This window comes from Engystomops pustulosus, chromosome 6 (assembly GCF_040894005.1).
Source record: "Engystomops pustulosus chromosome 6, aEngPut4.maternal, whole genome shotgun sequence".
NCBI lineage: Eukaryota > Metazoa > Chordata > Amphibia > Anura > Leptodactylidae > Engystomops > Engystomops pustulosus.
This window is the reverse complement of record NC_092416.1, coordinates 139,616,067-139,628,766: the sequence shown is the minus strand read 5'-3', so window position 1 is coordinate 139,628,766 and position 12,700 is coordinate 139,616,067. Positions and strand designations below refer to the sequence as shown.

The following is a 12,700-nucleotide window of genomic DNA, read 5'->3' as shown; positions in this document are numbered from 1 at the left end:
TTGCAGTAAGGGACAGTATATATATGTAATCATCAGAAGAAGATGCAATTGCATATAATATGTACATAAGTATATACGTGGCAATATATAACAAGTGATTATACAACGCAGCAGAATACATAAGACTGAAGAGCTTCCATTCTTCTCTTGCTCTTATTTTTTATCTGGAATCTTCTTTGGGGGGGCACTAAAGTGAGATCCATGGAATTCTGGATAGGAAATGAGATTGGCCATGTAGCGTTTGGCATAAGTCCCATTCCTCCAAGTCTTCAGTTTTGAGTCAAATTTCTGATGAGCAAAAAGTTCGGAGCTGTCAAGATGAGTCTTGATTGGTGGTGCGTTGGCAGATCTTTTTTCCCAGTTGAAGAGGTAAAGCCTACGCTCTGTGGTTTTTTGACCACACAATCGAGCAAGGTCAAGTGCTGTGTGTCCATTCTGGTTAGTGTCTTGTGGCTGCGCTCCGTTAGCTAGGAGTTCACTCATGCAGTCTACGTTGCCCATGGCAGCTGCCACATGAAGAGGGGTATTTCCACAACAGGTCTTGTATTGCACATTGCATCCTAAACATTAGATAGAAATACAATGTGGTTAAAACCGGACACAATCCATGGAGAAGGATGGGTGGTTATGCAGGAAGCAGCCATGTTATCTTAAGAGGATGGAGAAAATTAACCTGGAGATCAATACAGAGAATGGAAGCTTATTTTTATGGCAGAAAAAATTATTTTTTTTCATAAATAACAGAAAAGACTAATGGAAACCGAAAAATGCAGTGTGGATGAGCTTTACTGAAATAGTTAATCAGAAGAAGTTTAGGGAATCTACCGTCAAAATCCATTACGATAAACCAGGGACACTTACTCAAAGATCCAGACACTGTGACTGTGCAGAGTTCCCCATTAATAAAATGTCCAGTAGAATGGCCCATTAATAAAACGTCCAGCAGAGTACCCCCTTTCGACAATTAAGCCAGTACTCACCATCCGGCGCTGACCCCTGGCTTCTTCTTCTCCCCGCAGCACATCTTCGGGTTTCCAGCCACTTCGGCAGATAAATTGTAGTCAAAATCTCTGCCTATACTCGAGTATATACCGTATTCCTGGTGGTGAACTCCGGAACTGTACATAGCGCCCAAATGTCTGAATCAACACTTTTGTACCATTTTGCAACATTTAAATAAAGAGTGATCAAACAACTCTACAGTCCCAAAATGGAAGGGATGAAAGCATCAGCTCACCCCACAAAAATGTACCCCTTACACAGCTCCGTACACCATTGGATGAAAGATATATTAGTGTCAGTGGTGAAGGGGGTTAAGGGTTTTTTTTGTACAAAAGGTTTTATTTTTTTTAAAAATCTTTTAAAACATGATAAAACTTATATAAATATTATATTTCCATGATCATACCGATCCAAAGAATAAAGGGGAGGAGTTATTTGGAGCACAAACAGTGAACGTTGTAAATACAAAGCCCCAAAGAAATTGTCCAACGGCAATATTTTGTCAATTGTTCTGCATTTAGACTTTTTCACCAGCTTCCCAGTACACGGCATGGAATATTACATACTGACACATGGAAGTACAATTTATGCGGCGGATAATAAGCCCTCTGTACACAGGAAAAAAAATTATGGCTTTTGGAAGGTGATAATTAAAAACACAAATGAAAAAGTGTCAGGTCATCAAGGGGTTGTCTGGCTCACAAAATCTATTTTGAAAAAACCTTATTAAATAAAGTTACTGTATATATTTTAGTATAAGGCGAGTTTTTCAGCACAAAAAATGTGCTGAAAAACCCCATCTTGGCTTATACTCAAGTCACAAAAAAAAACCCCCATAAATAACTCACCTTTCCGGCGCCCCACGCAGGTCTCCTGTGCGATCCGTCCGGCAGTGGCAGATCCGTGCAATGTCACAGCACTGTGCGCCGCACGGACCTGCCACTGCCAGACAGATCGTGCAGAAGACCTGCAGGGGCGCCAGAAAAATGAGTTATTAAAGTTATCTTTTTATAAATTGGGCAAACTGGGGCTGGCTGCATACAGGGGCAGGCCGCATACGGGGGCTGGCTGTATACTTAGGGAATGCTGGGTGGCTATATACTAGGAGGCTGTGGCCAATGCATTTATCGCCCTAGGCTTATACTCGAGTCAATAGGTTTTTTCCAGTTTTTTGTGGTAAAAGTAGGGCTTGGCTTATACTTGAATATATAAGGTAAGTAATTCAAGGAAAATTCAAAAACACCTTCTATTAAAGAGGCATTTCCATCTGATAAAAGTTATATAAATCGAATTCGAGATGAGCAGACATATTGCCGGATTGGTGGACAAATAGCCAATTGGGTAAATTGTCCCCCTGGCCCATCATAACTAGTTATTAGTGACATCCATTTGCCAGAGTAACTGTTCGGCGGCCAATCCGGCAAGAAGTCTGTGTCGGGCAACCAAACCCGAATACAAACTTGAACGTTGGGTCCACCCAGGGGCGCACCTGCCATGAGGCGAGTTGAGATTCTCGCCTCAGGCGGCGCTCCTCCTGCTAGACGAGGGGGCGGCGTCGGGCTCCCACCTGCCGGCATGTGCTCCGGCCGCCACGTCCCCCGTCAGCCGGCACATGGACCTGCCCTTCACATCAACCCGCCCGCTGGCCGGAAGACTTGCCAATCACATCCTCCAGCCTGCTGGCACTTCCCTACGCGGCCCGCCCATCACTTGAACATGCCCGCTGGCCGGCACACTCCCCCGCAGCCCGCCCATCACAGCCTCCCGCGCGGCACATTCCGCCCCGCATCCCAACCATCACATCCACCCGCTCACCGGCATTTCCCCTCGCAGCCCGCCCAGCACATCAACATGCCCGCTGGCCGGCACACTCCCTAGCGGACCGCCCATCACATCCACCCGGCGGCACTTCCCCTCGCGGCCCGCCCTTCACATCCACCGTCCCGCCAGCCGGCACTTCCCCTCCCGGCCCGCTCATCACTTCCACTGGCCGCCCAGCACTTCCCCTCGCGGCCCGCCGGCCCGCACATCCACCTGCCCCGGCTGTACCCGGCAGGGTACTTGCCCGGTCCAAAGTCCACACCGGTTCCCCACCCCCCGCTCGGATCCCCTCCCCCGGCTCGGATCCCTCCCCCCGGCTCCGATCCTTTTCCCCCCGGCTCCGTTTCCCCCCTTTCCCCCGGGACTGATTCCCACCTCCCTGGCAAAGCCTACCCCCCACTGGAGGACAAGGCCGACGATGGAAGAAGAAAAAAGGTAAGGTAACTTCTTTGTATGTATGTATATTTAAGTATGTATGTATATATATTTGTATATTCTGTATGTGGTATATGTATGTGTGTGTGTGTATATTTGGTGTATATACTGTTTATAAATGTATTTGCTGTATGTATAGTCAGTATGCATGTGTGTACATTCAGCATGCCACCATGTAAAATATAACATATGGCGGCACGCTGTATGTATTTTATGGTATATGGCGGCACGCTGTATATATTATATACTATATGGGGGCACGCTGTATATATTATATACTATATGGGGGCACGCTGTATGTATTATATACTATATGGGGGCACGCTGTATGTATTATATACTATATGGGGGCACGCTGTATGTATTGTATGGTATATGGCAGCATCTGTATGTATTATATGGTTTATGGCGGCACGCTGTATATATTATATACAATAAGGCGGCACGCTGTATGTATTATATGGTATATGGCGGCACGCTGTATGTATTATATGGTGTATGGTGGCACAGTGTATGTAATATATGGTATATGGCGGCACCCTGTATGTATTATATGGTATGTGGCAGTACGCTGTATGTATTAGATGGTATATGGCGGCACGCTGTATGTATTAGATGGTATATGGCGGCACGCTATATGTATTATATGGTATATGGCGGCAAGCTGTATGTATTGTATGGTATATGGCGGCACGCTGTATGTATTATATGGTGTATGGCGGCACGCTGTATATATTATATAGTATATGGTGGCACGCTGTATATATTATATGGTATATGGTGGCACGCTGTGTGTATTATATGGTAGATGGTGGCACACTGTATGTCTTATATGGTATATGGCGGGACACTGTATGTATTATATGGTATACGGAGGCACACTGTATGTATTATATGGTATATGGCGGCAGGCTATATGTATTATATGGTATACGGAGGCACACTGTATGTATTATATGGTAGATGGTGGCACGCTGTATGTATTATATGGTACATGGGGGCACGCTGTATGTATTATATGGTATATGGGGGCACGCTGCATGTATTATATGGTATATGGGGGCACGCTGCATGTATTATATGGTATATGGGGGCACGCTGCATGTATTATATGGTATATGGCGGCACGCTGTATGTATTAGATGGTATATGGCGGCACGCTGTATGTATTAGATGGTATATGGCGGCAAGCTGTATGTATTGTATGGTATATGGCGGCACCCTGTATGTATTATATGGTGTATGGCAGCACGCTGTATATATTATATAGTATATGGTGGCACGCTGTATGTATTATATGGTATATGGTGGCACTCTGTATGTATTATATGGTTTATGGTGTCATGCTGTATATATTATATACTATATGGCGGCACGCTTTATGTATTATATGGTATATGGCAGCACACTGTACCTATTTTATGGTATATGGCGGCACGCTGTATGTATTATATGGTATATGGTGGCACGCTGTGTGTATTATATGGTAGATGGTGGCACACTGTATGTATTATATGGTATATGGCGGCACACTGTATGTATTATATGGTATACGGAGGCACACTGTATGTATTATATGGTATATGGCGGCAGGCTGTATGTATTATATGGTATACGGAGGCACACTGTATGTATTATATGGTATATGGCAGCACACTATATGTATTATATGGTAGATGGTGGCACGCTGTATGTATTATATGGTATATGGGGGCACGCTGTATGTATTATATGGTATATGGGGGCACGCTGCATGTATTATATGGTATATGGGGGCACGCTGTATGTATTATATGGTATATGGGGGCACGCTGTATGTATTATATGGTATATGGGGGCACACTGTATGTATTATATGGTATATGGAGACACGCTTTGTGTATTATATGGTATATGGCGGCACGCTGTATGTATTATATGGTATATGGGGGCACACTGTATGTATTATATGGTATATGGCGGCACGCTGTATGTATTATATGGTATATGGAGACACGCTTTGTGTATTATATGGTATATGGTGGCAAGCTGTATGTATTATATGGTATATGGGGGCACACTGTATGTATTATATGGTATATGGGGGCACACTGTATGTATTATATGGTATATGGCGGCACGCTGTATGTATTATATGGTATATGGCGGCACGCTGTGTATTATATGGTATATGGCGGCACGCTGTGTATTATATGGTATATGGCGGCACGCTGTATGTATTATATGGTATATGGGGGCACACTGTATGTATTATATGGTATATGGCGGCACGCTGTGTATTATATGGTATATGGCGGCACGCTGTGTATTATATGGTATATGGCGGCACGCTGTATTGATTTTATATTATATGGCGGATTGTTGTATGTATTTTGTTCTTTGTGGTAGCTCACTCTGTTTATAATATAGTACAATGGGAAACTCTATGTATTTTGCATTGCTTTATTTTCACATTAAACCAATATGATTGGGTCTGGTCCTGACACTCCTTTATATATTACATATATGGAGTGGGGGGGGGGCGTCTTTTTATAGCTCGCCTCAGGCAGCAGAAAGGCTAGGTGCACCCCTGGGTCCACCCACATCTAACTAGGATATGTTATACCTCTATGATAGTGGAGGTTTGACCTTTGGGTCTCACACTTATCCTGAGTATGACAGGGCCACAGCTGTACTTTAGCACTGCATCCTGTTCAACAAATCAGACACCTTACCATTCTGTATCAGAAACCGCAGCACATTCAGGTGGCCGCGATGGGTGGCAACATACAAGCCTAAGCCTGCTCTGGCGGCCAACCACTCCTTCCTCTGTTTCACGGTTAAACGTGCAGAATTCGCAGTTATGAAAGCAGAGTCTTGGGTCACCCCCATGGTCTTCAGCTGTTGAAAAGAATGGAATAGCATTACTGTATGTATTGTCAGAGACAGTCACAATAAAGCAGTGATGGCAAACCTTTTAGATGCCGAGTGCCCAAACTACAACTGAAACCCACATATTTTTTGCAAAGTGCCAATTCAACAATATAAGCAGTAACTTATTACTCCCTGCTCTGTCACAGGTTTAAATTGTATAGGCACCTGTGGACACCAATACAGTAGAAATAAGGAGAAGGGCGGCACGGTGGCTGAGTGAGTAGCACTTCTGCCTTGCAGCACTGGGGTCCTGGGTTCGAATCCCACCCAGGTCAACATCTGCAAAGAGTTTGTATGTTCTCTCCGTGTTTGCGTGGGTTTCCTCCGGGTCCTCTGGTTTCCTCCCACACTTCAAAAACATACTGATAGGTTGATTAGATTGTGAGCCCCATGGGGACAGGGACCAATTTGACATGCTTGTGCAGCGCTGCGTAATCTGTGTGCGCTATATAAATAAAGAATTATTATTATTATTATTAAGAAGGATTATCATTGTAGCTTCCTTCTAGGGTCCTGGGCTGCCTGGTATTGCAGGAGGCCTTGAGTCCTGTCTGGCAAACTCTGTGTTGGGGTTATGCCACGGGTGCCCAAAGAGAGGGCTCTGAGTGCCACCTCTGGCACCCGTGCCATAGGTTCGCCATTACTGCAATAAAGGGACCGCTGCAGGCGTATTATTATTATGTCTGATGGATGGCGGTCCGATCACTGACAAGTATTAGTACCTTTTCTAACTCTCCTGCTGCTGCGAACTTTACTAGTTCATCAATCCGGTCATATTTCCAGATATTCATTGTCAGTTTCGCTCCAGGGAAGATGCCATTGAATCTCAAAGACGTAGTATCCGGCATGTCACCTACGTGATAAAGTGAGAAGACGTATTATCCGGCATGTCACCTACATGATAGAGTAATAATACCTATTATCCGGGATGTCACCTATGTGATAGAGTGAGAAGACGTATTATCCGGGATGTCACCTACATGATAGAGTTATAAGACGTCTTATCTGGCATGTCACCTACGTGATAAAGTAATAAGACATATTATCCGGTATTTCACGTATGCGATAGAATAATAAGACGTAGTATCCGGCATGTCACCTACATGATAGAGTAATAATACCTATTATCCGGGATGTCACCTATGTGATAGAGTAATAAGACGTAGTATCCGGCATGTCACCTACGTGATAGAGTAATAATACCTATTATCCGGGATGTCACCTATGTGATAGAGTAATAAGACGTAGTATCCGGCATGTCACCTACGTGATAGAGTAATAAGAACTAAACAGAACTGACGAGTAGAAGGACCTGATCCTTAGGGCTCACAATCTATATAGGAGGGTTGATGGACAATTAGTGAGAAACCAACTACTACTCCCATTTTCCCATACAGAGGTGGTATGGAATATAGATGAGCAGACCTGCCGTTCACCATTCGGTCATATACTTAGACACATTGGCAGATTGTTGGCCTAACAGCCAATCCGTCAATTTTATGCTCATAACAACTAGCCATGGCTATGATATGATTGTCAACACCCAGGCCATCACCCTGCACAGAGGTCACCATCCAGGACTCAAGGCCACCTCTGGCTGCCTAAGACGCATCACGTTCAGCACTATTTTAAAGTGACTGGGACTGGAGGAGGAGCACGGAGGTGAGCAGAGAGCAGAATTAACCTTGGAGCTCCTACTTCAGACCCTGCTTCAGTGCTGTCTTCGGCCCTGCAGTAAGGCACCCAGTGCCGTCATTACATGGCCAGCGCTGGGGCCCATGCTGTCCATAGTGGCAGAACATGAAAGGTGTTACACCCTGTTCTGCCACAACTTCAGCCGCTCACGAGCCCTACTACTGTACAACACCTGGCTCATGTGTTCCTGCTGGCTCCACTGTCCCCCGCCACCATAATTGCAGTGCATATGATACATGGTGGAAGGTCACGCGGCTCACTCAAATGTATACAGCAGAATGCCTGGCCCTGCTATAAAAGCTTCACTATCGCTGCCAGATACAGTGCACAATCATGTAATGCCTGTGCCCCTCTCTGCTGATACAATGTGGGGTCCCGCCAGCCGCAGGAACTTAAGGCCCTTTTTATATCTTCATAGTAATTATAACAAAATGGAGGTGAAGTTTTGAATGGTCCGATCTTGTCAATAATACATTCATTTAGCCCTAAAATTTACACAGTCACAAAAGATAAAAAAAGAGAAAACCCATCTTAAAATTTATTATGCAATTTCTCTGGCGGCCTGTTAGTCGGTCTTAAGTCGGGGAAGCGCTGTACACAATTCTTTTTAATCTGATACCTAAAAAACACTAAGGGGGTAATTTATCATATGATGTATGATAAAGGCCGCCGCTCCCCTTACCTTGCGCATACATCAGGGGCTTAGAAGTCTCCATGTATCTGCCGGGCGGCCGCACTACCAGGAAAAACTGCGCTAGATCTGACCTTGAATAGTTTATTGGAAATTGTTTGCAGGTTTTTAGACCAGACAAGAACACCCCGCGCAGACCCCTCCACCGGTGCTTACACCCCCGCACACCTACACTGCATAGAGGGGGCGTAATTGCTAAATTACTGCAATTTCTTTCATAGCACAAAAAATTGTGATTCTCTCAGTCCTTCTACACAAGAAAACTTGTCCCCACAAAAGCCCAGCCAGAACTGCGGGTTGTAACCTTCCCCATTCTCCCCTGCAGATCTTACAAGAATACACCTGCCCTGCAGCAGGGGGCAGCAGAGGTGTGATGGGTGGTAAGAAAGATTAACCCCTGCTCCCCCAGCTCCCTATCACTCACCGTCGTCCAGGTAGGACAGAGCCTGCAGGGTGATGGGGACGCCGGCCAGCACCTCCAGCCTCTCCTTCAGGCTCCCCACACTCATACGAGGGCTGCAGTCAGGGACCAGGAACTTCTCCCCGGTTGGAAGCAGGCGGACACTGACAGTGAAGTGTCCATCACGGGGGGTGCCGGTCCCGGGGGGCCCCTGGGAAGCCATCACACACCAGATGGGGTATCCATCCACCGCCCGCACCCCCCGGTGCCCGGCAACCAGGGGACGCTCTGTCCTCATCCAATCACGTGCCAGCTCCGCCTCCTCTCTGCTTCCCCAATCACAACGAGAGAATAAACTTTCACTCGTGTTGTACTTTGAGGCCGAGTTCACATGCAGCGTTTGTGGGCATATTAAAACGCTGCGTTTGAACGCGACCTCACAACACTCTATTCAGCTGTCTGCAACGTTCACCATTTAACTCATCCGGGCCCTGTGTGACGTCACGTGATGGTTACAGTGTTTCCATTATTATGTAGTGGCTGCTGTTCGTGGTTTCATTTATTTCTTGTCAGTGACGTAAGTAGTTCTCGTCAGTTCAGCAATGATACTTTATCGCATCCTTAGAAAAATAGTTATCTGTAGCTTGGGGCCTGTTCACACTGGTGTCTCCTGAGTCACAACTTTCTGACGTGGAAGATGCTAAACCCCAAATCCGTTACCACCTCCTCCCCTGTATAACATAATACCCTCTAATGGTCCCCCACATAGTGTAATGCCAGCTGTCCTGCCCTCACACTGCACAATGACCTTATAAAACCTACGTATTGTGGCCCTATAACTCTAATATAACTTACCATAACCCCAATATCTTATGCCCTCCCAACTATACACTGGAGATCAGAATTAGGCACACAATTTCCTAAATGTCAAGGTCCCCGTGTAGTCCCGTGTGAAATATATCCCAACATGAGTATAACAGCAGTATTGTCAGCTTATTCCTTACATTGTATATATTCTAACTGTAGATTTAGGTGCGGTCACATGGTGCGTTCTTGGTGTTAACATTTTCACAGCTGTTTAAACTTCTAGAAATAAGAAAAAAAAACGATTAAAACCAGCCAGATGCATGCAAATTGCTGCGGTCACATGTTACATTTTGGTTGCGTTTACATTGCGTTCACATGTGTGTTAATGTGTTAATATAAATCTTGTGTTAAACATTTGTTAACATCTCATTTACAGTTGTGGTTTGTAAACGCAAACGTTAACAGTAATGTAATTAGGCAAATCATCTCTCCTTAGCTGTTGTAAGGTATGTCAAAATGCAACGTAAACGCAACCAAAATTCAACCTGTGAACGTGCCCAAACGCACGCCTGATCTCATCCGTTCACCCATGGCGTTTTTGGTCCGTTTTTAAGCATTCGATTTCAGTACGTTTAGAAACGCATGCGTTTTTTTACCCTTTACTATGCGTTTGGATGCTTTGAACCTGTTAATCTAGGTTTGAATCTAGGTTCAAAGCAGCCAAACGCATGGCAAACAGTAAAAAACTGATGCATTTTAAAAACACATGCGTTTTCAGTCTGCGTTTTTAAATCGCATCAGTTTTTTGGCTGTTTTTGAGTGTTTGGCTGCTTAGAACCTGTTAATCTATTAAGATAATCAGGAAAACCGGTCAAAACCGTTTGAAAATGAATGCGTTTTAAAAATGCACACGTTTATAAACGGACTGAAAACGCATGCTTAAAAGTGGACCAAAAACGCCACACAAGGGTGGAGACACACATGGCGTTTCTAGGCCGTTTTGGGGTCGTTTTCTGAAAACGCATCCGTTTTTTACGCTCTGAAAAAGCACTAACTAAAAATGGCCTAAAAACACCAAGTGTGACATCACCCAGGGGTGTGCACGGCGCTCAGCAATCTCCTTCAGGCTTCATAGAGATGAAAGGGAAATCCGACTACACCGTCCGGCTGCTGCAGTCGGAGTGGAATGAAGCGTCTGACTAGGGTACATCAGACCCCCCATTCTCATGATCTGTGGGGGTCCCATCATTGAGACCCCCATGGATCAGCAAGTTAGGCCCTATCCACAGCACTTCTTTCATCAGAAAGCCTCTTTAATGTGTGTTGTTAGCAGCAGGACTATGAAATATGCATTAAAATCCAGGATTGGCGCATGGGTGTGTGAGATCTCTGCCATCCTCCCCCTTGAGGGGTACATCGGATCCCCCGTTCTCATGATCTGTGGGGGTCCCATCACTGAGAACCCCCCGGATCACCAAGTTAGGCCCTATCCACGGAACTTGTTTCATGGGAAAGCCTCTTTAATGTGTGTTGTTAGCAGCAGGACCATGAAATATGCATTAAATTCCAGGATTGGCACTGGATTGGTGCATGGGTGTCTCTGCCCCAGCTTCTGTTTGAGCACTACAGAAGTTTCTCAGAAGGGAGTCGCTGGACTCAAGAGATCTAATTCACGAGAGTGCTCCATGTCAAGCTACAATCTTGGAATATAAATGCATATTGATGACACATTTCCTTTTTTAACATCTTTCACACTTATGCATTTAAAGAGTGTTCCTGCCAGGGAGTCTGCAGATAGCAAGGCAGAATAAGGCCCCTTCCACACTTGCGTTTTTCACGCGCGTTTTCTGCGCGTGCTTTTGATGCGCAGAACTTGCATTGCACTCTGACCCATTGTAACCAATGGGTCTTTTCAGACTTGCATTTTTGTTCACGCACACAAGCGCGTTTTTTTAACGCGCGGTTAAATCTCGACATGCTCTACTTTTGCAAGTCACGCGTGTGAAAAACGCACCATACAAGTCTATGGAGATGCATCAAAAACGCATTGCACTCTGAGACACTTGCAAGTGCAATGCAAGTGCAATGCGTTTTTCACGCATCAATTGCCATAGAAAAGATAGAGCTCAGTCCTGACTCCATTTCACGCGCATTTTCTGCGTGTGAAAAACGCATTGAAATTGCATTGAAAACACGCGTGAAAAACTGAGTCACTGAACAAACTCTGACTGAAAACTGATTGCACTCTGATGCAAAATGCGCGTTTTTCACTGACCAAACCCTGATCGCACCCTGATCAAACTCTGACGTGATCTGCAACGCAAGTGTGGAAGGGGCCTAATGGATGTCCTCTGTCCCCTTCCAGCAGCCCCCTTTCTCCTGGTATTAAAAAAAGAAACTGTTTCTTACCTTACCTTGTTACCTTACCTTATCCCCGCATTCACCTGCGGAGGGAGTGGATCCAGCCAGGGGCGGGGCTAACTCCTCACATGACTCGTGCATCATCACATCATATGAGGAGGTAGCAGGGGTTGATCCCGCTTCCTCCTGGTTCTAATGCTTCTGCTGCTCAGCAGCTCTTATTTAAGGGACCTTAAGGAGGCGGGACAAACTGGGGGTTAGCGGAGAGAACCAGGACATTCTCTCAGCCGCCTGTGACGATGGGACAGAGCCCAAATCCGAGACGATTGGGAGGTATGGATTTAATGCTAAATTATTTTGAGAGAGAACACAAGGCATCATGCAATCTGTGGGCAAGCTAACTGGTCTCAGCCTGAGGGCATAGACTGACAGACATTAGTCTCCACCCACTTCACCTCTGGTGAGAAAGATTTTTGTCAAACATTTTCAAGAAAAAATGCCATAATTTGGGGAAGAAAAGGGCGAGCAGCACATATTAGTCATCGTTCTGTTTGTGCAACACCCTCGCCGATGCA

At 45.3% G+C, this 12,700-nt stretch overlaps 1 protein-coding gene across 1 annotated transcript; it reads right to left on the bottom strand.

Annotated features, from left to right (window-relative positions):
• On the bottom strand, nucleotides 1-9,445 carry ANKRD60 (ankyrin repeat domain 60). The gene is made up of 4 exons (XM_072111364.1): nucleotides 8,982-9,445; nucleotides 6,894-7,024; nucleotides 5,973-6,138; nucleotides 1-560 (listed from the first exon to the last, which is right to left on the bottom strand). Exons 1-4 carry the CDS (start codon nucleotides 9,253-9,255, stop codon nucleotides 154-156), a joined length of 978 nt encoding a protein of 325 aa, XP_071967465.1. The 5' UTR covers nucleotides 9,256-9,445; the 3' UTR covers nucleotides 1-153.
• Nucleotides 9,446-12,700: the final 3,255 nt, after the last annotated feature.

What these genes read in the sequence shown, in the direction of transcription:
- ANKRD60 (XM_072111364.1), bottom strand. Translation starts at nt 9,255, where the DNA reads ATGAGGACAGAGCGTCCCCTGGTTGCCGGGCACCGGGGGGTGCGGGCG. An exon ending in TCTGTCCTACCTGGACGACG is followed by an intron (nt 7,025 to 8,981) that starts GTGAGTGATAGG and finishes TTTATCACGTAG; the next exon opens with GTGACATGCCGGATACTACG. An exon ending in CAGCAGGAGAGTTAGAAAAG is followed by an intron (nt 6,139 to 6,893) that starts GTACTAATACTT and finishes TCTTTTCAACAG; the next exon opens with CTGAAGACCATGGGGGTGAC.